Here is a 27361-nt window from a genome sequence, read left to right on the forward strand (position 1 = left end):
AGACATATACACTCTCAGAAATAAAGGTACAAAAGCTGTCACTGGGGCGGTACCTTTTCAAAAGGTACACTTTTGTGCCTATTAGGTTCAAATATGTACACTTTAAGTACTAATATGTACGTTTAACAACATGGACCCTTTAGGTACAAACATGTACCTTTTGAAACGGTACCGCCCCAGTGACAGCTTTTGTACCTTTATTTCTGAGAGTGTACTAATGGTTAACTGTCATAAAATATACAGTATATAGTATATACAACCTGTATATTCATACCTTAAATTAAACAATTCAAGTTGAAGATAACCTTACAGTCTGATTTTGGATTAACTTTGATTTTGGATTAAGTTTGTGTCTATGGAATGGTTCAAGGAATGAGACATTTCCAGGTTATTTGCCCCTTAGGGGCATATCGGATGCATGATTTAGGGAATAACCTTTTGCTTAATGAGCTTTAAAAAGGAATCACTGCTTATGTCTGTTTTGAAACATGAGCACCTAGTGGCAAATACTACATCCCCTGAGAGCTGGAATTTGGTGTAAACGTTCACAAGCTCACGATCCACATGCAACCTAAGCCCTAATATATTATTTCATTTGTGCACATACTGTTCGAGCTACTGAAATCAAATGAGCTGCAGGGAGAAACCTCGGCTCCTAATGACGCAGAAACGTCTATCAGAGGAGGATTCCCCTTCTGCGCTCTGCAGGGGTGCAGCCAAGACATTTTAGCAAGGGTTGTTAAAAGTGCACTGGGAAAATGATCTCACTGATCTGTCGTTCAAATGAAATTAAGTGATTTTACACAAGCGCCTGTGCAGTTGCTAACATCAGTACTGTAGCTGTAGGTACATTTTGAGTAACTTACATTTTAAACTCATTATCAGTTACTTTGACTCTTTTTACTCTGCCAACAAAAATAGTTCAGAACGAAGCCAAAGTGGAATCTACTGTTGCATTACCCTGAGCAACACAGCACACCCAAAATCGTATACTCTCCGAGGAAGCACTACTTTTGAGTATTTAATTTGTGACTTACAAAAAGTGTTCTATACAGAGTGCAACGTCCACCTTGTCAGATACCTTGGTACCAGAAGTATTTATTAAAGGATTATAAACCATGCACCAAACACAACATAAACATTGATTTTAAGCAAAAACATTTAAAACTTGACATGACGTTTATTTGATTTAAAATGAATGTCAAATATATTTGCCTACATTGAATCCGATCGTGGGATTAATTTACTATTTTCACCCAATTACCACTGGACGAAATTGCCATCCAGACTGAATTTAAAATGATGTTACACCATCTTGATCAAGTTTTGACTAATATTTGATATCAAGGGTGCTGGGTTAGTGTCAGTTGAGTCACTTCACTGCCATTCACAACTCCTCTCCAGTGGCCTCATGGGATAGTTAAGTGTCCATTGAATGCGCTCTTCAGAATCATGACAGAAACACTATCGGTCATCCAGGTATTTTTGCCTTCTGTTTTAGGAATACTGTCAACTCTGACATATTACTTACCTACTATATAGTTAGGAATATTCAGATACAGCCATGGTGGTTTGTTCCCCAATGAATTAGTGTTTTTGAATGAATTGATTGAGTCCATGATTCAATGACTCACAAAGACAACCACTTCTCGCCAGCCTGCCTGGACACTAAAACAGAAATTAAACATTTCCCTTTTTTTTTTTTATAGTCATTTAAGCTTCAGCAAAGTATTGGTTAAACTATGATATTTAGACCTGATATTTCACATCAAATGATACCAATGTGAAGGTGCAAGGTGTCAGACAGCATATAGGGGATTGATTCTGTACATTAGCAAGCAGTGCCAAAACGCTTACATTCAAATACTTAAATTCAATTAAGGGTATCATTATAGAGGAACAACAAGAGTTCATGACTTGGTCACTGTATCACTCCCTAGATAGTATTATACATGTGAGTAGATTTCTGTAGTGGTTTGAGGCTCCTAAGGAGATAATAGTTTCCTGGTTTAAGTGTCTTACTACATGCTCATGGGCAAATAAGCTCTGAGATTCTGGGAAAGAAGTCGACCCCCCTGAAAAGTTCACTTGCAACGGTCAGTTATCCGCTTTGATTTCCCCAAGCTACTTACTGACACTGCTTACTGGCATGAGAATGCTGGGGGAGGGTGGGGGGTTATGGTGTGTGCATGCACCCAGTGACGCATACATGTGTGTGCATGTTTTTTTGTTTTTATCAGATGCAGACTGAAGTTAAACTGAAGAAAAACTTGCAAATCTTCATGCAACAGTTACCCTTTTCACAATATACTTTTTTTCTTTTAATAGATATTGTCCTTCAGTTTATTTGTCAGTTTTTATGTCTGATCACTTCCTATAACTGAGCAGGTTTTGTTTTTAATATACATGTGCTATGGTTTCTCTTCATTTTTAAATGTCATTTGGCCTGCTGGAAATGTCACAGTATCGAATGTTGTGAGTCTGAGAAAAAGTATACAGAAGTCTGGTGTGAAGACTTTGCAATAGCGAGAAAACGCAGCAATCTTTGGTGTTTTTGTTTTTGTTTTTTTTTGTATATGCCATGCCATTCTACATGTTCTTCCATTATTTAATCTCAGTGTTTGTGGTCTCTATTAGGGCTTCTCAACCAGGGGCCAGAAACCACTGGAGGGCCTCAGCATGCTTCTAAGGGGGCCACAGAATGACTTGTATATTTGCTAAAAACAAAAACTATCAAGATGTAAACAGAGATCTAGATTTCTTTTATATCCTCACTAACCATTGTTTTTATTGAAGAACATACAGAATTAGGACCTTAAATATTCTGAAAAAGCGTTTAAAAATCAGCAGTGTCTCAATTACAGCAGAAATAGCAGAGGAACATAGGGGAGCCTTTAAATATTGTGTTGAACAACAGGGAGTGTTTGAAGTTCATATTATTGTGTCATCTTGTTATAGTAAATCATTACAAACAATGGCAACATCTCCTGTCTCTGCTAGCAATCGTGCCAAATATGTCCATGTCATGTTTACACTGAAGTTGTAGTGAGAAAGAAGGGTCACTGGATCGGTTTTCTGAAGCAAACAGCAAAGTTCAATAACAGTGGACATAAAAAGCAAGACATTAGTCTGCTCTTATTCATTCACAGACGTATAATGAAAACAAATGATACTGAAACATGTTACAGGAACTTTTTTTATTGCAATAGCTCTATTGAAAGCAAAAAAAAGAAAAAAAAAAGATAAATACAAACACTAAGCAATGCTAAAATGATTTGCCTGCCATCACTCACTTTTTCCCACCAGAGGAGAAAGGAAATGTCAATCAACTGCAGGAAAAAAAAAAAAAAAAAAATCAAAGCATCAGTATGTACACATGGACACATCCATAAAAAGTTTTTCCTTTTCATATTTCCTCTCAGCCTTCATCTGAAGAACTGACCTCCAAACCGGAACTTTGCTGTATGTCAAGCTCAGACTTCAAAAACAATAGCGAACAGAACACAAGTGTACCAAAACATACTGGGGTGTGACAAAAACTGGCAAGAGGATGCACAAACTTATCTTTTTGATTCTGAAACGATGCCAAATAAAATAATTGACTTTCAAAAAAACATTCCAAAAGAAAAAAAAATAATCATCATCTGAGCTATTAAAAACAGGAGTAAGAAAAACATATTAATGCCGTACCACTGCACATCTGTACTCTATGCAATCACTTGAATCAAGTTCAATTCAATGAAAATCATGGCAAAAAGCAGTCAGGTCGATCATATACATTAGCAAAAAGCTGATCAAATACATGTATGTGGAGTTCAACAATTTGGCTAATTTAAAGCTTTTATGTATGACAGAATTTGTAATTTGTAATGCTTAGAGGTCAGTCTCACAGCTACAAACACTATGTTAACATGAGCCAAAAAAAATATTCTGTACTTTTATATTTTTTGTTTTATATCACATTGAGACAATCTGGGTCTTAGATACAGTTTTGGACATTGGGTAAACCTTTTCACAAAACCACAGCTGGGCTGTAATGGCCAATCTGTGCTAGTTAAGACTTACTTTGGTAACTTCATGAGGAATGGATCCTTTTACCAGACAACAAAGTTCACTTTCGTACCATTGACAGCATAACAATGAAGACTGTACCATACAGTATTTTTGCTTTTTTTTTTCCTGTCACAATGTTTCACATTTGATTTTGTCTGTTAATACAATGCGCAGTAAAAGGGAAATGTAAAAACAAAATAAAAGTGAAGGCTGTTCATGTAACCAAGACAAATGAACCTGAAGCTACAGAGTTGTGTGCATATTACTCCTTTGGAAAAACCAAACAAACAAAAAAAAAAAACAAAAAAAAAAAAACTACAGAACAAATGCAGAAAACCGTTATGGACCATGGACCTCCACTTCCTGAAAAAACAGCCTGATCAAAGCAGGACATACCGCAATACTGATAGACGAGAGTCATGGAACAAAAGAGCAGCTGATTGGTCATACTAAAATATTAAATAGAATTAATTATAAATAAAATATTAATGAAATGTTGTGACTTTTTATGTTGTTGATTGAAGGATACCCTTCGAACTTGCCAACAGCATGCATAATGATTTATACAGACAGAACTGGGCTTTTGTACCTTCATATTGTGCTGTTTGTTCCCAATAAGTTGCAGAAGGGCTCCACTTAGATTTTATTTATTATGGGTACCAAAACGTAACCAGAGAACTAATTTAGACTTATTTAGATGATATACATCACTGACTCTGTGCTCTTCCTAGTGGCATTTTAGAAACTGCAGCAGATTTCATCTGGGGTGTCCCAGAATAGACCCTTCCTCTTTTCCTGAGCCCCCACTCCTTCTACCCTCTCTCTCTCCAGCTCTCTTGGCAAAGCGAAGGAGATGCTGGTCAAAAATTAGTACGGGAAGAGATAAGAAAAGCCTATGTTTGGGCTGCGCCACATGCCAAGAAGGCACTGCGAGAAACACCTGGGGCCCTGCACGGGGTAAAGCAGACTGAAACACCATGACTAACCTGACACACACAGATACTGTAGAACAGTGTTGATAGTACAAAGGAGGAGGTTTCTACGGTCCAAAATTGTAGATGTGCGTGGAACATTAAGTGAGGACCTAACAGAGACAGACATTTGTAAAAAAGACACTACTGCTGTACAGTCACATCCCATCTGCAGTCTGCACCGTACCAATATATGCTCTCTCTCTCTGTTAAGCAAACAGTAAACAAACACTAAAATCTGTAATTGCACCTGAATCTTTCTGGGAAATAAATACAATTTGTACATGCATGTGATGCTTGTAAACAGCATGCACCTGCCCAAACCAGAATTTTGGATTATGGTGTCTTCAGAAGATGAACCTCCCTTTTTATGCAGCGAATAAAATCACAATAAAGCACTGAACTCATACAAGACAGAACGCATGGATCCGCTCTGGAGACAGCACATGAACAAATAAAAACAACCATAGATGTCCATTAAAACAAATCTCGGGATCCTTTTGTTGTGCCACAGGGTTGTGTGCTAGGGCTCTCATGTTTTCCGGCATCTCTGCAGGAGCTTCATGGGACAGTCCTTAGTCTGTAATGACAAAAAGAGAGAGGCAGGATTAACTCACGAACCAACTGAAGGTAAGATACCATCACTCCCCTTCGATTCGTCTTACCACTCAGCGTTTAATGATGGTGCCATTTATAGAAGGTATAAATGCTAGCTCACCCAAAAAAGAAAATTGTGAAAATCACTTGACGTCATTCCATCCAAACCCATAAGACATTTGCTCATTTTGGAAACACAATTGAAGATATTATTAATGAAACGTGAGAGATTTGATTGAAAGTCTTTTTTCTTGCACAAAGTAGTATGTTTTGAGTTTACATTTACCATATTTGATGTGCTCTATGTTTGTATACTGATCAATGTTTGTGTGTGAATACAAGCCTATATGATTTCTTTCACAACGTTCTGGTATAATGGACTTGGTGTAATGGAAGGGCAGTAAGTGCGTTTTTTAAACAAAATTCTATTTAAAAGGAATTTGGCAAGACCACCCTGACTATCATTATGATATATGACTATCTTGACTTTCCTCGACCCAGTCTTACAGTGTCCTACCTGTCCCGTCTAAGGATATCATCAAGTGCCATTCACCTACATTGACCCTCTCTATGCCCTTAAAGCTCTGCCGGGCGGTGGGGTTGTATGGTGGCCCGCTTTGACCCTGGTGCACAGAAACAGTGCCTTTGATAAAGGGCTTTGTCTGACCTAACAATGGTGGTGGGGGCACAATGCCGCCGCTTTCAGAGCTCTCCGCACAGCGGCGTCTGGAGCGGCAGGAATGCTGCTAGTTCATTGTTCAACTGAAGGGCAGGTCCATTGGGGTACCAGAGGTCCCAGAGTTCCTCCCGGCCTCAGTGCCATCATTACCCCACAGCAACAACCACACCCTCACTTTACCAGGAGAGATGCCATTAACAACCCCATGTACTGAAGTCAGCATGGGTGTCATCTTCAAGTTTGGCTCAAGACGTTGCAATCTCTCATCCTGCTCACACACAAAGCAATCCAAAATCAAGGTAACTAGTTTCAGAAGTTTAACAACGCCCAGTTTAGGTTGGCCTGATGTTACATATCAACCATCTTCACAGAAAGTTGTTTTGTTTGCTGGCCAGTTCTGGTTTTTACTTGCCTTGCCAACGTTTGTACTAGCCTGACCACGAAAGACTGCTAAATGCTAAAAATATCAATGTATTCTAATATTTACTGATATATACTGTTTAAAAGATTTTGAACGTTTTGAAACATGTAGTATATTTAGTATATTTATGAAAATACAGTAGAAACAGTAAAAATTTGAAATATTAAAATTTAAAATAACAGTTTTATATTTTAATATTTAAAAAAATTAAATATGCATTTTAATAATATATGTAATTTATTCCATATAATATATATAATCATCATAAACAGAGAAATATTTAAGCACCAAATCATCCTTTATCATTGAATTATAAAATTGTGCTGCTTTTTTTCGGGGGGAAACGTGATGCATTTTTTTCAGGATTCTTTCACGAACATCTCAATGTATTATAATAATAGTAGTAATAGTAGTAGTATTAAATGTTAAGTACTTACAAAATGATCAGTTTGTGGTTTTCAAAACATTCTTACTGGTACTTTCAAGTCAAACAACTATGTTAGAGAGGTAGATGGACTTCGAGTGAGGACAGTAGTACTCAAAGATAAAACAAATATAAATCTCTCCAACCTAAGACAAAACAGGAAGCCGACGAGTAGTTAGCCCTACTACTGTGCACATACAAGCAAACAAAGATGACCATTTTTAGTATGAGCACATCCAGTTTGAGTCAGTGATGTGTTATATATTAACCCCCTTCATGGAATCAAAGAGATCCGATCCAGCCATCCTCTGCCCTAAAAAGTGAACGGCAGCACAAGACCATCTGCGTCACTGCATGGACACCAAACTCCATGTGCGTCACCACACACTCTGATCACACATCGTAAGCATGTCATAGTGCCATGCCACAGCAGGCCACTGCTATAAGTGGGACAATGACCAAACAACTGCTGCCTCCCTTTCATTCCCAGCCTATTTTAGGAGCTGTTCTGCCAGCCTACGACAGTGGGATTGCCCCTGACCCCGCGGGAGGCTCTTCTTTCACTAGTAGATGAACTTACGAAGGGTGGCACCAGCTCGTACAGACGTCATTGGTCCAGTAGAATGGTGTTGGCACGGGGGGCGATTCGGGTAATTAAGACCACCTTTGGTGCAGCAGAGTGCTCGGTTTCATCATGTCGAAAGGAGAATCCACAAAGACGACAATTTGCTCATCAAGCGGGGGCCAGGGATGCTAAATAAGGTCACATAAGGCTACTTATGTGCATGTTGTGGAAGAAACACAGAGTGATTAACAGACTTTTAAAAAGTCTGCACTCAAGGCTGATTTGGAGAAATGGAAAAAAGGCATCTACAATAAGAGTCCCAACTACTTCTGTATTGTCCCCTTGCTATCATTTACTGCTGTATTTATTTGTTTCTCTTTCTCCTCAACTTTCTAACATATCCTCTCTTTCGCCACATGATCCAGGTGCAGCATCTCATCATTACCAAGCAATACTAAACAAGAAAGGTTAAAAGGTATACAATAAGACAAATGTTAAAGTACAAGAGATATATAGTATTAGAATAAAATCACTTCTGCAGTAATTGTGGTCATGCGAGTCAGGACCACCACTGGGTCTCTCAGGACAAAAACAGTAAATCTATTAGAAATTGAAACTGATAACTAAGGTGGGTTGGGGGGTGGAATTGGTCAACAGTTTTTAAAATAAATATATTGCATGTTTAAAAAGATTTCCTTCATGTGACAAGGCAGAACAAAATGTACAAAACAAATGAAATCTAAATAATTAGAAATGTCTTTGAAGTAAAATTAAGACTCACTCAGAGTCATTAAGACTCATTGTTACAAAAAAAAAAAAAAAATCAATTTCAAATAAATGCTGTTCTTTTGAACTATCCATCAAAGAATTCTGGAAAAACTGCATCAGGGTTATCTCAGTACCACAAAATTTGGGGAACTTCAACAACATTTCATATTTCTCTGCAACTTTTATAGTAGGAATAGTAATCTTAGGTGTTTCCATTACCATAAAGTACCATGTTACAAACTTTTATCTATATCTATCTTTTTCCTAACAAGCCTACTGCGTTTTAAATTATGGGAGGCACTTCCGGTTTGGGGGAAGTTCCATTCAAAAAGACTGCAACAAATCATTTCAAATCATAAGATTGTGCTACAAATAATCCTTATCCTTCATTTTGACGTACATTTTCATTCATTTTCTATTTTCAGAAGTCAGGAGAATAGCGTTACGTTTGGTATATTACTACATGACATAATAGCTACATAATTATTAATATTAGTATTTTCTACTAGTAACTATTAATACTAGTAACACTAGCATTTTCACCAGCTAAAAAATGGTTTTTGCTGTAGTGTGTCAGTAGGAAGAATCAGTTTACATTTCCAAACATTCATTTTGCCATTAATTGTAATAATCCAGTGAGATTTTAGTTTGCACAAGGAGTCTGACAACAGCCAGTGCTCCACACAGAGCTCTTGTCCCATCATGATCCAGTCTGTCTGGAATGACATGAAGAAACAGAACAAACTGAAGACAGACTGAATCTAGAAGAACTGTGACAACGTCTCTCAAGATGCTTCAAGAGGCCTACCTGCAAAACTACAGTACTGTGAAAAGTTTTAGGCACTGTAAAATGAGAATGCTGTGAAAATATCATAAACTGATTTTCTTTATCAATTAACTTCTATTAACTAAATAATTAAAATCAACATTTGGTGTGAGCATCCTTTGCGTTTAAAGCAGTATTTGCCCTAGGTGCACTTGCATATAGTTTTTCAGGTAGCTTTGCAGTTTTATTATTTTCATGTTGCCTTTGTATTCCGCTGTAAGTAAATGAAAAAAGACAACACACACTGTGCATTTGTGGCCCGCTCTCCCGATTTAATTTACGACATAATTAATAATTCTCTGGAACGCACTAACATTCTTTCATCTTTCTCCCCAAATCCTCATGTTTCTTTCCAGATTTGTTTTCACACGGATGCTGTAAAATGTAATTATGAAATTTAGACATACTATAACATTTAACACATCCATAACATTGCTGCAGATAGGAGGAGGATCTTTAAGAGTTATTCATGGCATTTTTGAAAGTATTGTTAATGCTTTTACACTTTTAAATGTCCTTTTAATGATCGATGGTTGAAGGAGGAGTAAAATAATGTCACCTCACTGCATCCAGTTTTTGAAAATTCTTATAATTGCATTAATAGAGCAAACCTTTTACTTACTGGCCTATTTACAGTGTAAACGGAAGTTACTCCCATAATTTGCACAAAGCATCATGAGGCGTAGAATAAAGGTGGATAAAGAACTTAACATTCGTCTGTCTAAAACACATATGCATATGTGTGTGTGTGTGTGTGTATGGATAGATAGGTGCACATCACAAACCTAGAGGCCTTTCATATCCGCTGCCTACAGAAGATCCTTAATTTGTCTTGGGAAGATCGAATCCCCCACACAGTCATCCTCAACAACACTGAATCAATCTGCATGGAAGCTGCAGTGGCCAAAAAACATCTGCGCTGGCTAGGGCACATCATACGCATGCCTGAACACCGCCTGTCCCGCCAAGTCCTCTACAGTCAACTAATGGGCGCAACGCTGGAGGGCAAAAGCGTCGTTTTAAGGACTACACCAGGGACCTCCTAAAGCGAGCGAACATTCCCCTCACGCAGCTCGAATCTTTGGCACTCGACAGGTCAGCCTGGCAGGTCACCTGTGCCACTGCAGTCTCCCAAATACACCAAACCAACCAAGACCGACGATCCAAGAGACGCATCAAGGAGACACCAGTGGGCGGCTGGCACCCCCCTGGTATCTGGTTTCCCTTGCTCCATCTGCGGAAGATTGTGCGGCTCAAGGATCGGACTCAACGCCCACGAAAAGTGGCACCAGCGGCAACGTCGCTGAACCCACCCCCTCCCACCCCCATCCCCGGAGCAAGAGTCATCATCGAACACGATGGACAGCTAAGAAGGAGGATAGATAGGTAGGTTTAGCTCATCTTTACATTCATCCTTGACTCAGTCTTTCCTTGTCCTACCTGTCCCGTCTAAGGATAACATCACGTGCCCTTCACCTGCATTTTGACCCTCTCTATGCCCTTAAAGCTCTGCCGGGCGGTGGGGTTGTACGGTGGCCCGCTTTGACCCTGGTGCACAGAAACAGTGCCTTTGATAAAGGGCTTTGTCTGACCTAACAATGGTGGTGGGGGCACAATGCCGCCGCTTTCAGAGCTCTCCGCACAGCGGCGTCTGGAGCGGCAGGAATGCTGCTAGTTCATTGTTCAACTGAAGGGCAGGTCCATTGGGGTACCAGAGGTCCCAGAGTTCTTCCCGGCCTCAGTGCCATCATTACCCCACAGCAACAACCACACCCTTACAAAACCTCCCACCCTCACAAAAGATCAAGGTGAGCATTTCAAGTCCGAGCAAGTCTAGTTTGGGTTGGTCAGGTGTTATATTAACAGCCTTCCTGGAATCAAAGAGATCTGAGCCAGCCGTCTCCTGCTGGTCCTAAAAAGCGAATGGCATCTGCATACCTGCGCAGGTGTGAAAATCCGTAATACCGCTCACACATTAGAAGCATGTCATAGTGCAGTGCCACCGGACTGGCACCATAGGAGGAACAACAACCAAAACACTGCTCCCTTTAGCCTATTTTTGGAGTTGTTCTGCTAGCCTATGAGACAGTGGGATTGCCCCTGACCCCCTGGGTGTCTCTTCTTTCACTAGTAGATAAACCTAAGTAACGACAGACGTCAATCGTCCTGTAAGACCGCATTGGCACAGAGAGCTGATTAATGTGATCAAGACACTGAAGAACTTCCCCTTGATAACAGTGACCCACAAACACCAATCATGGCAATCTTGGATGTGCCAAACACACACACAAACACACTACATCACCTTCTGTGGAAAGGAAAGTTCTCTAAACAAAAACTGCTAACCTGTTGCAGGGCGCTGTTTCACCATGACGACTGGCCACATAATTCATGATATGAGAGGACAATAGGTGGGACTTAAGCTCGTCTAAGCCACCTATGCCAGGAAACACAGTCATAAAATAAGAGACAAGCAGATAAATTAACTATAAGCTGGTTTTACCTTTACCTTGAGTTACTCTTCATGTAATGTGCAAACCTATTACTGTATTAAGTGTACAATATCATTCAAAAGTTTGGGGGTTGGTAATATTTTGAAAACATTTTTATCTCATATGCTCACCGAGCCTGCATTAATTTGATCAAAAATACAGTAAAAACAGCAATATTGAGAAGTGTTCATTTGAAGTGTTAATTTACTCCTATGGTGCAAAGCTGAATGTTCAGCAGTAGGGCTGTAATCAACCAAAGAAAATCTTGGTCGACTGAAGTCCTGAAACTTTCGACTAAAAATCGACTAAAAATGACGTTGTGAAAAAAAAAAAAACGTACGTTACATTAATTAGATGCGCACTGTGCTCAGTACTTGGTAGCCTTGTTGTCTGCCTAAATTAATTATAAATAAACATAAAAAACTAATAGGCTATTTGCAGTATATTAAATCGTTTTTGACCTAATTATTTTGCACTGAAATGAGTCTGACACACGAGTCTGTCGTCTCTGACAGCGGTGCATCACGTGCACCTGCGCAATATCATAGCCTGTGATTTCTGAAAACAGTACTATGTTGTCAACTAGTGATATCACAAGAACTTTTGAGGAATGTGCAACAATTTAGAAAATTATTTTTGTCATATGTTATAAGTATAACTGTCAGACACTATCATTTCAGCCGCTCTGCGCAGCTCGCACAGAGCGAGGCTGAACATAAGAGCTCAGCTTCGCGGCTGAGACACGAATAGACAAAGCTTTTACTCTTAATAAACACAAAAGGCGCGTCCACTTTAATAAAAAAAAGAATATTTATTAAACAAACAAGAGCAGAAACCAAATAAAGTGCATAACTGAAAAATAAAGCATCTTAGGCTCAAAACTAACACAAACAGTGGGCACAGCGCAATTGCGCATTCCAAATAAAAAATACAAAAAATTAAAAAAGTGCCCAAATCCAATAAATAATACTAGAAATAAATTTGCAGTTTGCACAATAATAAAAGGGAACCATAAAAGTAAAGTAGGCTACTACAACATGTTAATCATCCAAATTTTAAACGAAACCAAATAAAGTGAATACAACAACAAGGTAGCTGCAGAACAAATACAAAAATAAATAAATCAAAATGCCCAAATCCACAAGTATTTAAAATTAATAAATGTGCAAAATTATAAAATGTTGTTATTAAATGTCCAAAACGAAATAAAGTGCAAAAAATAAAGCATAGGCTCAAAACTAAAACAAACTGATGAAATGAGTGCAGCAAAAAAAAATCGACCAATCAGAATTTTGGTCGAACCAGACCGTATCGACCAATTAATCGACTGGGACGTTACAGCCCTATTCAGCAGCCATTGCTCCAGTCTTCCTTATTATTATTATTTTGTTTTGTTTTCTTGGTTAAATCATGAATCCCTATTAAATTACCAAATTAGTTTCAAGTTCAGATTGTATTTTGCTACACTGATGCTGGATGGAGCCATGCACTCACTGAAGCCGAATCTATGTGAAGACAGTGTGAGAGACAGACAAATAAATATAGAGAGAGAGAGACAGAGACAGGACAGATAATAACAAAGGGGTTTATGATGTGGTTGCTAGGCAGGCACTGATTCGCCTTTGATGTAAACAGAAGACACAGGATATTACTATGCAATAAACACTGGTCGAGTAACTCACAAATACAATAATTAAACAAACAAACAAAAAAAAAAATCGGTGTGACTGTGCGCGCATACGTGCAAGACTCTCAGGCTCAGCACTCCATGTTCTGGACCAAAACATTCCTGTCATCTCTCAACCCTAATTTGGGTCCATAGGTTTTTAAAAAGCTCATGTGATAGCTTCCATAGTGCTCGCCAGAACACCTCAACATGTGATAAACACCATCACACGCTCATGCGCTGCAATTCACCACTGCCTTATGCCGCCTTATTTGCCTGAACACAAAAATCATTGGCAAATTGTTTAAAAGGTCAACATGCGAGGCTTAGATGCGTTTATGCATGTCTTCCTGTGTGTAGTTAAAGGAAATTGTCATGGATCTAGTAATCACTGTGCACACAAACATGGGGTGAAGGTCTCTCTAGGGAGGGGAAACTTGTTTGCTTGTGTATAGGGTCAAAGTTTCAGTCTCTCTCAACGTAGATCAGTAACTCAGTAAACTAGTGGGGGTTAAACTCTAAAGGCTGATACAGACTCATCTACAATCACTGACAAACACTAATGGCCCACAGCAATACATCACCTCAAAATGTAATCACAATGATTGTGCATTACTTTGCATATAAATTAGCATCTTATGTAATCGTCCCCTTGAAAACTGCATCCGATCATGGTCAGGTGAACCCAAAAGCAGCCTAATTATACAGTAGTGTCTAGATATTCACATGACTCGCTAATACAATTTATTGTATTTAAATCAAAAGAAAAAGAGAGTCTATATCATTCAAATGTTTGGGGTTGGTAACATTTTTTTAAGTTTTTGAAAGAAGTCTCTAATGCTCACCAAGGCTGCATTTATTTGACCAAAATACAACAAACATTATTGTTGTGAAATATTACAGTAAGTTTTTTTTCTATATTAACATACTTTGAAATGTCATTTATTCCTGTGATGCAAAGCTGAATTTTCAGCAGCCATTACTCCAATCTTCAGTGTCACTTGATGCTCCAGAAATCATTCTCAATCAGATTTGGTGCTTAAGTAACATTTCTTAACTTCAATATTAAATAATTTTTGGGGAAACCCAGATACATTCTTCAGGAGTCTTTGATAGGGATGCACCAATCCAATACTCAGTATACATTTTCATTTTCGGTCATTTTCTTCCGGATCGGGTATAGGTCAGACAAGACCGATCCAAATCCGAATCCAATATTGCGCGTATAGTATTCCGTGTTATTGTTAAGCCCCACAAAATGCATAAAAACATTATAAAGCACCATAAAGTTTTCATGCACTACATTCCAAGTGTTCTGAAGACGTTATATAGTTTAATGTGAGGTAGAGATGAATATTTAAGTCAAGTTAACGTAAACTACTCTCTGCACTCCATTCAGCATTCAAACTGCGTGTCGTGTTTGGTTACGACAGTCAAGACGATGAAACTCTCTCCAAGAGCGCAGTAACTGAAACTTAAAACTGTTAAAAGAAAAGGCTCAATAAACTAAGTCGCACAGATTTAATACACCACGCATCAATTTGTCTTCACTTTGTGCTTTCAACTTTTCTATGCTGCGCGCTGTGACTCCGTGTTGCTTCAAGTGCATCATTCTGCACACAGGATGCGCATAAACGCTTTGTGCTGGAGCTTTTCGTATTATAATAATATTTGCGCAATGAAAGATTATTAATAGCCTTTCTTGTTCTGTCCTATCATATGTTGCTGCCTCCATTACTGTGCTATACATTAAAAAAATTAATTTTAATTATATATATATATTTTTTTTTTTTTTTCCCATGCATGTATTTTACAACAATACAGATACAACAGATTTAGTCCTACACTTATTCACTTTTATTTGTTCCCCACTAAATAATGTTATTTCACTAAATGATTGTGCACTCATGATTTTTCTAGAATAACTTTTGCTCCAGAATGATCCACTAACCTAGTTTATAATAGTATTTTTGTCATAGATTATGATTATATTTTTTCATTTATTTTTCCTTTATAACAACACACAAAACAGTGATGATCAGGTCAACACACAGAGGTATAGAAATTATACATTGATTATAAATAAAAAAAAAAAAAAAAAAAAAAAAAAAGTGCTTGTATCGGACGATACTCAGAATTTCTGGTCAGATAAAAATGGTATCGGTGCATCCCTAGTCTTTGATGAACATGCAAAAATATTTAATATATTAATATTTTTAATGCCTTCACTGTTTCTTCTGATCTATGTAATGCATCCCTGCTGAATAAACGTATTAAATTCTAACAACAAAATTTAATTTCAAGGGGGAAAAAATCTGACAAAAAAACTAAAAATTGAAGTTGTACATTTTTGTGTTTTTGTAAATCATTTGCATACTTTCTAAAAACATGGAAATACAGAAGTTTGCCGGTAAAATCAGATTCTGAGACTGATTTACAGATTTAGGCCCTAGAGGCAGTGTCGAAGTGAGAGAGATGATAGTCAATTTTGCACTTGATACAGAAGTAAAAGTACATTTTATACAGTCTGCCTCATTCTGATTCTCTCATGTGCTTTGTAAAGCAATGAAAGAGACATGAGTGTGTGCGTGTTTGAACAGAATTTTTACACAGGAAAAGGATCCCGTTACCTGCGGTCCACATTTCCTGCAATAAGAGCAATACAGTTCAGCACATGCCATGGTCGTAAATAAGGTGTGCTCTCAAAATAACACTGTATATATAGGCATGTGAGATGTACAGAAGAGCATGATGCCTCTTGAGCAGGACTTTAGCTCAGCACAGCTCATCTGAAAGAGAACTCAGATCTCCCTACATAAAGCTAAACTTAATACACACACGAAACAAAAACTCTAACAGAGATCCTCATTCATTTTGTCCTAATTAAAACTTTGTACACAGAGAAACGTATAGAGCTTTTGAATAAAATTATGTTCACTCTGATGAGAAAAAGTTATGTCATGGTGGATAAAATAAAAGATAAAACAAAGCTTTGAGTTCACGTGACTAGCAGAACATTATTCTCTATATAAGAGGATTCCTGGGTATCTCCACTTACATAGACAATTTCACTCATAGGATAAACTAATCAGGGCCACCTGCTAATAGCACATTTTGATAATGATACAACAATAATAAAATACAGAATGTACCTGTAATTAAGCTCTACAGCCAAGCAAACATGTTTTTTTTTTTTTTTATATGGAGTATAAAAATCTACCACTAAATCTAAATGCAATGCCATTCAAATGTGATTCATTCAGCTCACTGCAGAAATATATAATATCTTTCTAGTAAACACTAAAATATAAAAATATAAAATCCAAAATTCCATGATGTTAACATCTAATAGCCTCACTGTAACGTGGAACCATTACAGAACATTTTTGTACAGAAAGGTGTGTACAGACAAAGGCTTCACAATAAAACACAGCCTAGTATCAGACAAAACTACATTAGACCAAAATAACCATTTCAAACATTTCTCTGCTCATTTGAACGATTTGTGACAATTTAGTAGAGAACAAACTGTCCTGTTCTACGCTACCTTGGCTGTTTACCTCGTGATGTGTGATAGTCCCAGAGTGAGTTCTGAAAAGCGCTGTGTGTTGTGATTAAAACGCATTCCTGTGTAGTTATGCACTCGCTAATTTACATTCCAACACCACAAAGAGCGAGCATACCCCATATTCAGACAGGCCCATGTACCAGCGTAGCCAAAACATTGCCTTATTAACATCCCAGTGTAACACACAGCTGACCTGCCCACAACGTCAGAATAAAATATATTTAGACTAAACTGTGCTTGAGGTTAAAGGTGCTATAAGCAATTTTAGCCATACTACTAACCTGCACCATTTTACTTGTGCTAACTTCAACCAAATGTCTTCCTTCCAAAACCTCTCCTGCAATGACGTCTCAGTAAACCTTAATTTGCAGTAAACCTTAATAAAAAGCACATACCACTCACTTGACACCCCTTTTGCTGTTTGCCCAGTAAAGAGCTGTCACAGCATACAGGTGTGATTTCTCATGAAGCATGATTATTTCAAAAGATAATTGTCAGGTGGTATGGACATTTATAACAAACCACAAAAAAGCTTTATAACAATGCTTTATTATAAACCACCAGTTATAACAACGGTGGCTAAGGTATTTGATTTGGTCAGAGGCTGACTGAACAGGATGTAGCTGCTTGTGCTGTTGATGGTTGAGTATTCATCAACACTAGTTGAGTGCCCTTCCTTTATGAAAGAGATTCAGAAACTGGGTAACCCAGGTGAAAAACAAGTACTCTTCCAAAATGTACTTAAAGTGCTCTATTTTCACGCACTAATTTTGTACTTCATACACTAAAAATGATCCTTTAGTACTTCTTAAGATCATCTAAATGTACTCAACTGTGCTAAAAAATGTATTTAGTTACCACTTGTAGCACACTTGAGTGTACTAGTGAATGAAAGATGGGTTCAAGTGTACTACAAGTGGTAACTAAATACATTTTTTAAATACAAGGATAGTATGTTAAAAGCGCATTTTAGTTCATATTCGTGGTCTCTCAAAATAGCACAGTTGAGTACATTTAGATGATCTTAAGAAGTACTAAAGGATCACTTTTAGTATATTAAGTACAAAATTAGTGTGTGAAAATAGTGCACTTTAAGTACATTATGGAAGTGCACTTGTTTTTCACCTGGGAAGAGAGACTAAAAAAAGAGAGAAAGTCTAGAGTACTGAAGTACCATGGCCAGGGCTCTACAAAATAAGTGCTTCACTCACATTTGCAAGTAAATGTGAGCATGTGAATTATTTGGGTGAATTGGTGCAAATGAAAAACTCAGCATATTCCCCTCACAAATTGAAATGGGAAGTGGTACTGATTAAAAGTCAGTGTGGCAGTGTTTTTAAGATTCAGTTTCAACTTTAAGACTTCTTAACCTCAGTTTAGAGTACTAAAAGTACAGTACAATCAGGACTTTTGCTACGAAGAGGCAAAGGAGGCAATGCCTCAAAAAAAACTGGATGAGAAAATAATCCAAAGTACAAAAAAAAAAATTTTTTTTTTTAAAGATTTAAAAACTTTAACTTTTTTTTTTTTTTTTACAAAAAATAACCTTAAAAAGTATACAAATCACAGCAGTTAAATCTACAGCGGGAGGCAAGAGAGACTCAGAGGCAGGGAGTTCTGACAGTCCCTTTAATGCATGCCATGGGTTTGGTAGGAGTGATTAAAAATAAATGGGGGAAAGTCACATGAGAGGCGGCAATGACTTTTGCATTTTGATTGGCCTATTATGTTGTTCACGCAATAAAACCTGTCACTTATTTTCGTGCGTGTTCCAAATCCATAAAATGATCTGACTGAATAGCTAAACAGTGGTGTTAATGGGAGGGCTAAATAAATATACACAATTCACCCGCTTAGATTTCACTGCTTGGTCATGTCATTGTCAAATCAAACTTTAAAAGACCTGAATATATGATCTGTACATTTTTAGTTAGCAATCTGCCTGGTAAAATTAAAGGAACACTCCTAGGTTGATATGATTAGGAACTATACTCTCATTCCAGCGTAATAATCAAGGAACTTTGCCGCGGCAGCAGGCGCAGTGATATTACGCAGCGCCTGAAAGTAGTCCCCAGCTATATTATAACTAGGTACCTGGCTGGGGACTACTTTCAGGCGCTGCGTAATATCACTGCGCCTGCTGCGGCCATGTTATGGCAGCAAAGTTCCTTGATTATTACGCCGGAATGAAAGTATAGTTCCTAGCAAAATCGGACTAGAAAATCGCAACTTTTCTTTTTCCGCCGGTCTTAGTACACAATATAACTACAGAAGAGTCAAGTTTTAAATAGGAAAACTATCGAAACTCTTTGGTCATTTTTGAACGTGATGCTACTGGTCTAATAGGATTCAATGATCGATGCTAAGCTATGCTAAAAGTGCTATTGCCTGACCCGGAGATCGGCTGAATGGATTCAAAAACGGTAAAACTCAACTTATTCACTCTGGGGGAGTTGGAGAATGAGCCTATTTCCAAAAAAAGTGGAGTGTTCCTTTAAGAGTACATTGCAATAAAAAAAAAAATTCTTATAAACCATTAACTTTTGCCATTATTTGGATTTATCGTTAATGTAAAAATAAAAAACAGAATTGCATTGGTTGTTTTTTTAAGTGCATGTAATGTTTATTTATTTGTTAAATGTGGAACTGGAACATGAATTTACATGCAACTAAAAAAAAATAAAAAAAAAAAAAAACACCTTAAAAGGTGCACCAAGCGATTTTTGCCAAACGATGTTGATATTTGAAAGCACAAAAACAAACCCCATAGCCCAACAGGACCTCGCCCCTATTTTGATATCTCCGCCCCACACGTACGTACACAACCATGACCACGACGATCGCGTAAACAAGCGAAGATGACACAAGCATATTCAAACAAAAGCCAACACAGGTAAGTTGTGTGAAACAACGCAAAATCAACGTTACTCACCTATCAAAAAGAAATAACGCAACCTCGGGGTCCGATTTAAGCCCTTCCCGCTCCTTGAGTTTCTCTCCTCCGCTGGAAAGCTGCTCCGATATTTACGCGGGTCCTACCTCTTGCCTGGTCGTAACACTTTTTAATATTTTGTACCTCCAATATTTTCCTCTTTATTTATATTCCATTTCTCTCTATCTATAATTGATCTGCTAATATCCGTCTTGTGCACTCAAATGGAGCGCTCTCTTCTTTCTATCATAGCAAGACATGACCCTTACTGCTGATTGGCTGCAAGTCTGTTTGAAATTGGGACACGGTCCGACACTGTGGTCAAAAGCGTTTTTCAAAAATTGCTTAGTGCACCTTTAAGGACTTTGTCTCCTCATTTCAGAATACCACTGCATGCCAATGAGTACAACAGTACTTTGGTACGGAATGATTACCACATTCACATACTTCTGTACGGTATTTCAAAGAATAGCATCGCACTACTGTTGTACAATTAACTTAAGAAATAGCGAAAAAGAGGTCAATAATCTTGAAATAACAGACATTTGATAGCAAAAAAGAAACAGATTAAGAGAAAGACAACTGAGTCATAGTTTCTCCAGGTGGATGAACACAGCAGGCTTAAGAACAACATTTTTCAACACTGATGCATTTCCTGCAGCACATGTCCTGCACTGCAAAATGCTGATACTATTAGCCCACATCAAAGAAACCAGTGGATGAGCCAACAAAACATGCACAAGCTTGAAACATGAAACTGTACAACATGTTTGGTTCCAACACCTGGTACCAATAGAACAAACTGAGCTCTGCAGACCATTTTGGTGCTGAAGCATTCCACAAATAAAAAAATAAAAAAAAGTGAAGAGACTAATTAATTCAACCTACATGCTACTAAAGTTTATAAATGTTTGCAAGAATTTTCTGCAGTATAAGCATGGGAACTTTTGGGAATTTGTAAAGTTGTGTGTAATACCTTCAATCCCATGCACAAATATAGGTCCTGTAATGTGTTTGTTGGATCATCTGGCTAACATTTATGCATATATATATATATATATATATGAAAACTTCTTGGCTAGGAACATGCAGCTTATTAAAGTTCATTAGATAAAAGTAGAAGCTTATATATTTCAATGAAAAAAAGGTGAAAAAGGCTATACAGCTAAATTTTAGAGAGCCAGAGAGAGCGAGAGAGAAAAATCAAACAGTATCAGAGGGAGAAGAGAGTGTCAGATGCACTTGCAGATTTATGGACAGTTTGTGTCAGTTTATCTATGACTCAAAAACAACAAGTAGGCAGGCAAATCCAGCCGATATCACACCAAGTGATATTAGCTATTATACTAAAACCCAATAGTTCAGTGACCATCCAGACCAACATTTTGTGTAGACACAGGTTAAAAAGTTTGGAATGATGTAGCTGATAGTACTAGTCTTGTGCAAACCTGCGCTGCCAGGCATGTACAGACAGAGTGAGTGTGCAGGCCACACAGAGCTGATGCAATACATACATGAAGCTGAGGTTTGCTTTTGAGATGATTCGCTATCTTCTGGAAAGACAACATAAACTGCCACTCTATGGACATGTGGAGCATGTACACTACTGTACAAAAGTAGTATTTTCACCAACAACAAATGGTTTTAGGTCAGTTATTTCTATTTGTTGCTGCAATTTGTCAGTACAGTAGGAAAAATCAGTTTACATTTCCAAACATTCATTTTGCCATTAATGGTAATACTCGAGTGAGATTTTGTATGCACAAGGAGAGAGAGACAGCTAGTGCTCCACACAGAGATCTGATCACACTATCATCCAGTCTGTCTGGAAAGACATAAAGAAACAAAAAACAGACAGACTAAATTCAGAAGAAATGTGACAACATCTCCATACTGCAAAACTACCTGAAAAACTACGCGCATTGATAAATCTATTTATGACATTATTTTTGAAAGCATCCTTACCGTAAAGCATTTTTACACAAGTGCCTAAAACTTTTCACAGTACTGTAGTTTTGCAGGTAGGTTTCTTGAAGCATCTTGGAGACGTTGCCACATTCTTCTAGATTTAGTCTGTCTCAGTTTTTCTGATCTCTGTGTGGAGCACTGGCTGTTGTCAGACTCCTTGTGCAAACTAAAATCTCACCGGATTATTACAATTAATGGCAAAATGAGTGTTTGGAAATGTATACTGATTTTTCCTACTGACACTACAGCAAAAGATAGTACAGTATGTATATCACAAAAAAATAAACTGCAAGTAAAACATAAGGTTTACTATGTAAATAAACTATCTGCAGGTTGAACTCCCTGTTAACATTGAACTGTTTTGTATGAGCATTAGTCAACACTGACCATCTGATATCAAAGAGAGAGACCTGTTTGGCATTTGTGCGATGACAGTAATGGCACAGAAAACACCCTGCAGCTTTAATAAACTAGTGAAGACTACTGGAATAGTAGCTCATGCGCAGCGCCCCCAAAAGCATGGCAGGGCATTTCGGATCCTTTAGCCAATGACATACCATGCAAAAATTTTTACAGCTAAACCCTGCAGTCTATATCTGTAGCTAGTTGGCAGCAATGGTGCCTGAAAATAAAGTTTTCTGTGTATCATCACCTGAGTCATACATCTACAACAGTTCTGTTTGCCAAAGGAAAAGAAGGGTACGAGAGAAAGAGAGAGGGTGAGAGAGATGCTAGAGTTATCACATGCTTTAAACCAACCTTTTTTCTTTCTCTCTCTCTCTCTCTCTCTCACACACACACATCCATCTCTGCTTCAACTATGATAAACAAATGAGTCATCTGGGGCTTGCTGAGAACACTGACTCACTAACGCTTCATTCTCTCACTCCCCCTACAGCAACACACACTCAGCCAAGCACACAGCAGCTCCTAAAAGTGCATATAAAGGAGTTAGAGAATGCAACAGGAAGGAGATGCCAATAGGAGGGGGTCCATTACAATAAAGATGTGTTTTGTACACACTTAAAGTGATAGTAAAATTCTGTCATCGTTTACTCATGTCGTGTCATTCCAAACCTCTAAGAATTACTTTCTTCCAGCTAAAACAAGATATTTTTTTTTTTAAATTGCAACTGTTTTTGCCAATACAATTAAAGTGAATGGTGTGCAAGCAGTGTTGGACTTTTATTGCATAGTCACAAATAAATAAATAAATAAATAAACATTGAAATATTTCATTTTATTGTAACTATATTTTGTTACACAGAAGAAAGTCAGTCATACAGGTTTGGAATGACAAGTGAGCAAATGAATAAAGCAGCTGATAATTTTAACTAATCTGAACGATTATTTAGAAGATAAAAATGATTCTTCCAATTTTGAAACACTGGAAACTAAGACCAAGGCTGACAAACTCAAGAAAAGTGTCTTTTATATCAACATATAAAACACAAATAAAACACACTAACTGCCAGAAAGGAAAGTCTGTTTAGAAAAAAGTGGTATGATTTTAGGAGACAGGATCAAGAAAAGCAATCATATTTAAGATTACTCACCTTTAGACGCCGATGTAAGCCCCTCAGGTTTCATTAAATCTATGCTGGCATAGGCACCGTTCTCTGGGGGAGGAGCGCTGGAGGATGGCAAGGGAAGCGCATCGTGACTGTTCCCAGGCCGGAGATCGTCTCTCAGGTCTAGGGCGATGTAGTTCAGGCCATTCTGGTGTTCCACAGGTAGAGTCCTTGCAGACCTCACAGAGGGGGAATTGTCTCTATCTGAGGAGTTTCCATGTGTTGCCTCACTGCCAGATGTCACGCCGTCAGTCCAAACACAGTCAAAGTTCTGACCCTTGCTGCGGCCCACCGGCTGAGCCCCACTATTGCCAGGCACGGTGCCATTGGTGTCCGGGCCACTTCCACCTGATGCTCCTGATGATGTGACAAAGGTCTCTGAGCTGTGTCTCCGCCTGCCCTGGGGGTCAGCACGGACAACCTTAGGCTCAGTAGGGGGGCTGAAGGGGAAAAAGTGTTGCTCCAGAACACACAGGTGCTCAAGCATGGCTGTAGGGCTCTTGGACTCCTCCTCGGGCTCAAAAGACATTTCCGTGTAGTCGTCAGGCTTACCCACCATGAGCCCACTGCAGTGGGAGGATGAGGAGGGCCGGATATATGAAGGAGGATTCCAGGGGGCCACCAGAGAGGGCCGTGGGGACCGACTCTTTGGTGGAAGACCATCCATCTCGACAGTCATGTAATCCTGTGGCAGCGGAGACTTACGCAGCTCTCGGTTAATGCTATGGGTTGAGGGGGAGCCGTCAGCAGACAACGAACAGGCAGAATATGTGGGCCGATCCCCAAATTCAATATTAATGTATTCTCCAGGGCTGGAAGGACGCACTGGCACTTCCCCTGCTCGCAGAGAGACGTGCAAGCTCCGTCTTCCCAGGGGCAGGCGGTTCGGCCGAATGGCACGGCGGTCTGTGAAGCCATTATGTTGAGAGGACTCAGGAGGTGGGCACCTGCTACTACGATCTGGGGTGGCTGTGGGTGAACTGTAGACGGGTTTTGCTGGGGAACTCATTGGGACGTAATCGTCATGCTCAGCCTGGTCTCTGGATGGAGCTTTGTATGAGCGAGGGAGGGAGAAATATGGACTGTAGGACTTGGGGACACCAGGAGTGGTCAAGGCATAATAATTCTCAGCAGAAACCTTCGGAGCATTAGCTGTGGAGCTGCTCTGAGACATATCCATGTATTCTGCATTCTCATGACGGTCTGAGGCTCTTCGTCCCTCTGCTCGTCTGCTAACGACAGGGCTAGATGGGACAGGAGAGTCAGTAACTCCACTTCTACCTGGGAGCATCATCATATAGCCTTGAGAGTCCATGTGCTGGGGAACATGTAAAGCAGCACTTGGGACTTGTGGAGACGCAGAGAGGAGGATATTTGGTTGCATAGGCATGTAGTCTGCATCACTAGTGGAGGGCAGCACACCTGCCATCATGGGCATGTACCCATCATCCTTAGGCGCGTCCGCAGGCCGTAGGCTAGGGGGCCGGTCTTGGCTGTGTTCAGAACTGGAGCTGTAGTCAGAGCAGAGGGAGGAGGAGGTAGAGACAGTCTGGACACTGCCACCCCAAGAGCTACTCTCAGCCACAGCCTCGTCCAGCGAGAAGGTGGTCTGGGTCATCTTCTGATAAACAGCTACTCCAGCAGCACTAGCGCCCCCAACCTGCCTGGAGAAGGAGGGAGCCCGCCTCCTTAAAGACCCCTGTCGTGAATCTTCATCCGCACTCTCATCTTTGATGGCCTCAGCTGCATTCGTTCCAAACACGTCACGATTCCAGCCCATAGCCATGTAGTCATTGAGGCAGTGCTCCTCACGGATCGGAGGTGTGTTTCCCAGGGAGTCAGGGGTGTTGCTGCGCACTCTGAAGTACCGGAAGTCTCCAGGGCTGGAGCCGTACTCATCAGATGAGTTGAAACCTCCATCGCTCGGGGATCCACAAATGGACGCGCTGGAGGGGCGAGTGATGGTGTCTGAAACAGAGCCGTGGCCGCTGCTGCTGGACATGCTTATCGGACTGGTGGTAGAAGGAAAGTGTGACACTGGCAGAGAGGCAGAACGGGCATGATAAGTGGAGCCTGGCGGGGCACGAATATAGCGGGCCCCTGCCCCACTGCTACTTTCCTGTCGGCTCAGGTTAGCACGGGCTGTGTTGAGATGTATAAGGCTACCGGTCACAGAACGAAAGGGGCGGTTCATTGTGCTTTCTCCCTCGCTGGAGGTGCGGAATCGGTAGCCACTTGCTCCACTGCTCTTCCTGCTGGGTGGCGTGCCCACCACAGATTCAGTCCGAGACCGCCGCTGGAGCCCCGTCTGGCTGGGCGGGAGGTTGCCCAAGTGTCGCCGTGTGGTGATGAAACCCATCGGGTTGGTGCCAGAAGACTGGCTTTTGCTTCTGGGCCTGAACTCGGCAAACGCCTTCAGTGCCTTCATGGTCTCTAGAATGGTCTCGTGCATGTTCTGAGCCACCACAGAATCATCCACCTGCATCCAAACCTCCCCAGGCCCTATAGACGAAGACCGGCCGACCTCAATGAAAAAGAAGCTCTCTGAATGGCCGCAGCGTCTGATGTTCATCAGCTGCAAGTTCACGCAAGGCGTCTCAGAGTTCAACTTCACCAGGTGAATGCTCTTGGCAGACAGACAGAGCCTATACACGCCGGTTAGATTCTTCGTCTGGCCCAAGCCCTTCGGTTTAACATTTACCTGCCACACTTCCTTAAAGTCAGTCCCAGGGGTCACAGTACCGTATCCATCGTCAATCTCATCCGCGTCCAGGTGGCCTTTCTTGCCCTCACTCATGAGCTCACTGAGCGCCTGGTACCACTCCTCCTGCTCCTGCTCATTCTCAGCGACAATCGCAAAGTATTCATCTTTAGTATACAAAGCAATGAGATGTTTATTCTTGGAATCCGCCCTTTTATTCACAGTGAAACACTGGTAGAGATAGATCACTCTTTTGGGGGGAGAGGCGCCAGCTGAGGCGGCGGCGGCGGCAGCATTAGCGGCGTTTGAGCGCAGAGTGTTTCGAAATTTCTTCTCACTGTCATAGTACTCCAGTCTGCTCGGCCCCAGATGACTCGACGCCCGCAAGACGAAAAACCTCTTATGGCCGTGTTTCTGCTTTCTCAAATAGCCACACTTCCTAATGTCGTCTGACACGGTGTTCACAGCAGGGGAAGCTGAGGTAGTAGTGTGCGTGTTACTCGCCGCAGAGTCCTCAAGCGCCCGGTTAAGAGAGGACGCGGATGCTTTCCTCGCCGGCGATTCCAGGTGCTGTTGCTGCTGTGGATGTTGTTCACTCGGTTGATGAAACGTAGCGCCGCCAGCATCAAGTACGGAAGGGGGTTCCCCGACAGAAGTGTCGCCGTTCGCCGTTGCAGCTGCAGGTTTAGTCCCGATAGCCCGCTGTTGCGTTTCCAGTATCAACATAGCGGCTTTGCCTTCTTGGTAGTTCTCGAAATTTGCCATCAGATAGGAGATTTAAGGTCACTTTACCTCAGGCTTATAGACTGAGACCCCATGTTTGTTTGGGGGGAACCGTGTCTCAGGCGGCGCACTTAAGTCTTTTCAGTGTTGAACTTCTGTCGGCCGCCACATGAAAAGCAGGTATCCCAGCCAATGCTCCTCGAACTCAATGCCAGCAACTGCAACATGACCACATTTACCCGATCTATTATCGGTAGATCCTCCTAGCGGGCTACCAATCTGCTGCTCGCGCCCTGTGTACACTACGGAGCGCAGCACAAACAACACATGACTCGTGCGTCATTCGCTTGGGGGTGGGAGGAGGCGCCCGATTGAGCGAGACGTGTGATTGAAAGCTGCTGTGACCAATCACGATGGACCTTTTCGGATCGACGTC

General features: G+C 40.2%; 1 protein-coding gene across 1 annotated transcript; it reads right to left on the reverse strand.

The window, feature by feature from the left end:
• Positions 1-1618: 1618 nt before the first annotated feature.
• Positions 1619-27257, reverse strand: LOC131543823 (insulin receptor substrate 2-B). The gene is made up of 2 exons (XM_058781633.1): positions 23487-27257; positions 1619-5604 (listed from the first exon to the last, which is right to left on the reverse strand). The coding sequence occupies exons 1-2, from the start codon at positions 26965-26967 to the stop codon at positions 5600-5602; spliced, it is 3486 nt and encodes a 1161-aa protein (XP_058637616.1). The 5' UTR covers positions 26968-27257; the 3' UTR covers positions 1619-5599.
• Positions 27258-27361: the final 104 nt, after the last annotated feature.

The sequence above is a fragment of the Onychostoma macrolepis genome, chromosome 07 (assembly GCF_012432095.1).
Source record: "Onychostoma macrolepis isolate SWU-2019 chromosome 07, ASM1243209v1, whole genome shotgun sequence".
NCBI classification, from domain to species: Eukaryota; Metazoa; Chordata; class Actinopteri; order Cypriniformes; family Cyprinidae; genus Onychostoma; species Onychostoma macrolepis.